We start from the raw sequence: 3,664 nt of genomic DNA, 5'->3' as shown, positions 1-3,664 counted from the left end.
TTATCGGGTTCAACTAGAAGTCTAATTGGATGATGTCATAAATATATATTAATGATATATAATTAAAATAATATATAAAAATTCCCTTTAAATTGGTGGTTTACAACTTTATATACGTATTTGATGAGTTTGGATTTAGTCCAAAAGGAATGCACGTAAAAGTTATCGGTAAATTTGTAGTTTAAAAAAATATAATGGGTTGATTTTATACTTCTTAAAATAATATGGGGTCAAATGAAATTATTAGAAAATTTTTGGAACAACCTAACCTATTGTGATGTTAGCCGCCGCCTTTGTTCCTTTGCTTTTTCACTTTATCTTGTTCCTTATTCTTCCTCCTATTCACCGTAATTCTTTTCTTGTCCTTTATTCCCACAAATCAAACACACATAAAAACTTTCTTTATCTTTGTTATTTTCCTTTTTTCCTCCTTTCTTTTCTCTTCACTTCTTTGCACTTCTTTACTCTATTCTTTTTTTTTTCTCTCCTATTTGATTTCAAATATTTTAAGAACTAAATTGCAGGAAATCGGGTTAGAAAATTTAGGGAATGAATTTTTTCTCTTAATATGGGTTGTTACCTCATTTCTCTTGGAGCTAGTCAAAGATCAAAACATGGAATAAAAAAGGGAAGAAGCAACCAATATTTACTCAGGATCTTGTTTAAGGCAAGCATCAAGCACTGTATCAGATTTTTTATCACGGCTATTGTATGGATGTCCCTCATTTACAGATTTAGAGGTGAACAAGAAGGTATCCATTCTCTAAACCTTGAAAAAAGACAAACCCAACAGCAAAGGTGGGGCCACTGGCCATTTGGTCCAGTGGTCATTCCCTTCTTTGGGGATGCTGGAGGTCAGGGGTTCAACCTCTGCCTCCTACAACTTGCCATTCTACGTGGCTAGTCTTTGTCCCCGTAGTTCGAGCGGTCCGCTCCCCCTCCTTAGGGTATGGTGATCTTCCTGACTTGTCCAGGGTTCGAGTCCCGCTGTTAACGTGTTCGGTGTGGAGTGGGGCCTCCTCTCCTGGGCCGGCAGGATTAGTCGGCCCCATAAGAATTGACCCGAACACCCCCGCTGTTAACGTGTTCGGTGTGGAGTGGGGCCTCCTCTCCTGGGTCGTAGAGGATTAGTCGGGTCCCCATAAGAATTGATCCGGACACCCCTGTGTCGACCAAAAAAAAAAACAGCAAAGGTGGGAGTGGAGGAGGGATTTGGTTGGAATCTTTTAGGCACGCTAAAAAATGCTTGCAAGGATGAAATACCATCGGCATCGGTAAGAAAACCAGGATCGTTTCGGTTTTAGCAATTCTCAGTCAAACCCAACATTTGACCGGGTTGACCAATTCTTAGACGGACAGTTTTTTAAAGAGATTCGGACTGAATGCCTGATCAATTTTCAATTCAATCGATCGGACTATCCAAATTTAAGAACACTATTGGCCACATCATTTGACCAATTCAAACATTAAATGCACAATAAAAATATGGTAAAATTTGAGCCACTAGATCTATTATGTCAAATCTATCCAAGTTTTTGTCCAAGGAAAAGGGGAACAGAAGTACACGCCTATAACTTGTTCGACAAAATGCCTGCCGAAATCCATGAGTTTTTTGTACTCGATTGCACGTTTCACACAAACTATGCTTTTATATTGTTTGAGGGGAAACTTTTTTTTTTTTTTGGGACAGGGGGTTGGGGAGGGGCGTGACTCATTCTCCTGTCTTTGAGCATTTTTATAGAGCCAGAGAAGTAAAATCAAGAAAATCATCAATTTCTTAAATACTTGATGCCAAATTGAACAAATTAACATTTCTCGGACTAGGAGAGAACAGATAGGAAACACTACACCGAACAATGAAAGCATAATGGACACCGGATACAGATGGCTCGAAGTTGCAGCAATTCAATCATCTTAACAAGCTAAAATATCTGACGGATATAAAATCGGTGTTCACATCAGTCAATTTTCAACCAACTGAATTGACTTGATCATCAAAGTCCTTAGCATTTCCTTTAGAATTTCCCTCAAACCTCTTTATACTGAAGTGTTTCAACTCCACATATTTTGCTTGCTTCTCTATAGCAAGGTCAGCCAATATCCGCCCAACAACTGGTCCCATCTTAAAACCATGCCCAGAAAAGCCTCCAGCAACCAAGACATCCTTCCCAAATTCTCCATCCAAAAAATCAATCACAAAATCCTCATCTGGTGTCATGGAATACATGCAAGATTGTCTCACCACGGGCCCACTTGAGTCGATGAGATCTCCAAATTTGCTTTGGATCCACTCTTTCAATGCAGTTAGTGCACTAGGCGATGCAGCCCATGTTCTCTCGTCTGGCTCGCAGGGGTGGCCACCGTGCACTGCTATTTTTAACAGTCCTGGGAATTCCAGAGATGGAGTGCCATAGATGTAAGGCTCACCGTAGCTTGCAAATGTCGGAAAGCCACTATCAATCATGAACTGAGCCTCATGCCCTTCTTTGATTTTCCAGTAGTGTACAGCTGTTTCCAGGGGTTGTATAGGCAGAGTTAGACCTGTAACTTTCTCGACCAATCTTTTCATCCAGGCTCCAACTGTGACTATACATATTTTCCCCCAAAATCTTTGATCATTTCTGGTGCAGACCAAAATGGCATCTTCTGAATCATCTTTCTTGATATCTACCACTTCCATGTTGTCTCTAAGGCTTGCACCATTCTTGATTGCAAGTGTTTGAAACAAAGACACCGCCTTGGTGGGCTTAATAACACCACCATGCTCGGTCACCACACCAATCCAATCCTCAGTTAACTGAAATTTACCAGAAAGCTCTTCGCAAACTTGATTATGGTCGAGAACTCGGACAGGAATCCTGTTTTTCTGGCAGCTGGATATGGTGGCCTGGAGGGATTTGTTGTCTGATGGACCCAAGTCAAATTGGGATGTCTTGAAGTAGACCTTGTAACCAACTTCTGCTTCAGCTTCTTCCCACAGTTTTTCTGACTCTAAGACCATTTTGGGGTAGTATTCCTCAGGGTAGGTTACCCGAATGGTCCTTGATTCGCCATGGGAGGAGCCACGGTGGTGCAAGAAATCGAATTGCTCAAGAAGGAGCGTCTTCTTACCTCGTTTAGCAGTTTGGTAAGCTGTAGAACTGCCCATAATGCCTGCTCCCACCACTATTACATCAAAAATTTCACTGCGATTTTCCATCCCTGACTTCTTAGGCTGTCCAGAATTAATGGAGTAGAGAAAGATTAGATTCTTCTCTGGACTTCTCTCTCTTTCTCAATGCTTTTATGCTAAAACAATTGGGAACAAACTAAAGGGCAAAAAAGAACAGGTTAAGACTTACAAAATCATTTTCTCCGTACTTCCAAGATCAATTCCAACAACTGAGTTAAATTGGTAATTCTAACCTCGTTCAGAGGCTTCCATTTTACTTTTACATATTATGAATATTAGAGAATTATTAATTGCACTCTTTTTTTTTTATTGATCGTACCTGTACTATTTATTTTATCACGTAGTATGATAAATGAAAACTACATGATAAAATGTTAGTGGTTAGGAGAAGGTTTTTAGAGTTTTTTTCACTGTTTTAGGATTCAAATCCTACGCCTGATAGTTAGGAGTAAGAAGGATGTGAGGAGGGATGAGAGGGTAAAAAAAAATAAT

General features: G+C 39.9%; 1 protein-coding gene across 1 annotated transcript; it reads right to left on the bottom strand.

Moving 5' to 3' along the window:
* Positions 1-1,752: 1,752 nt before the first annotated feature.
* LOC113779983 (probable sarcosine oxidase) lies at positions 1,753-3,386 on the bottom strand. Its single transcript, XM_027325806.1, has one exon. The coding sequence runs from the start codon at positions 3,197-3,199 to the stop codon at positions 1,970-1,972; it is 1,230 nt and encodes a 409-aa protein (XP_027181607.1). The 5' UTR covers positions 3,200-3,386; the 3' UTR covers positions 1,753-1,969.
* Between the last annotated feature and the right edge of the window lie 278 nt (positions 3,387-3,664).

The sequence above is a fragment of the Coffea eugenioides genome, chromosome 8 (genome assembly GCF_003713205.1).
Source record: "Coffea eugenioides isolate CCC68of chromosome 8, Ceug_1.0, whole genome shotgun sequence".
Classification (NCBI taxonomy): Eukaryota; Viridiplantae; Streptophyta; class Magnoliopsida; order Gentianales; family Rubiaceae; genus Coffea; species Coffea eugenioides.
The sequence above is the reverse complement of the archived record's forward strand: the minus strand, read 5'-3'. Positions and strand labels throughout refer to the sequence as shown.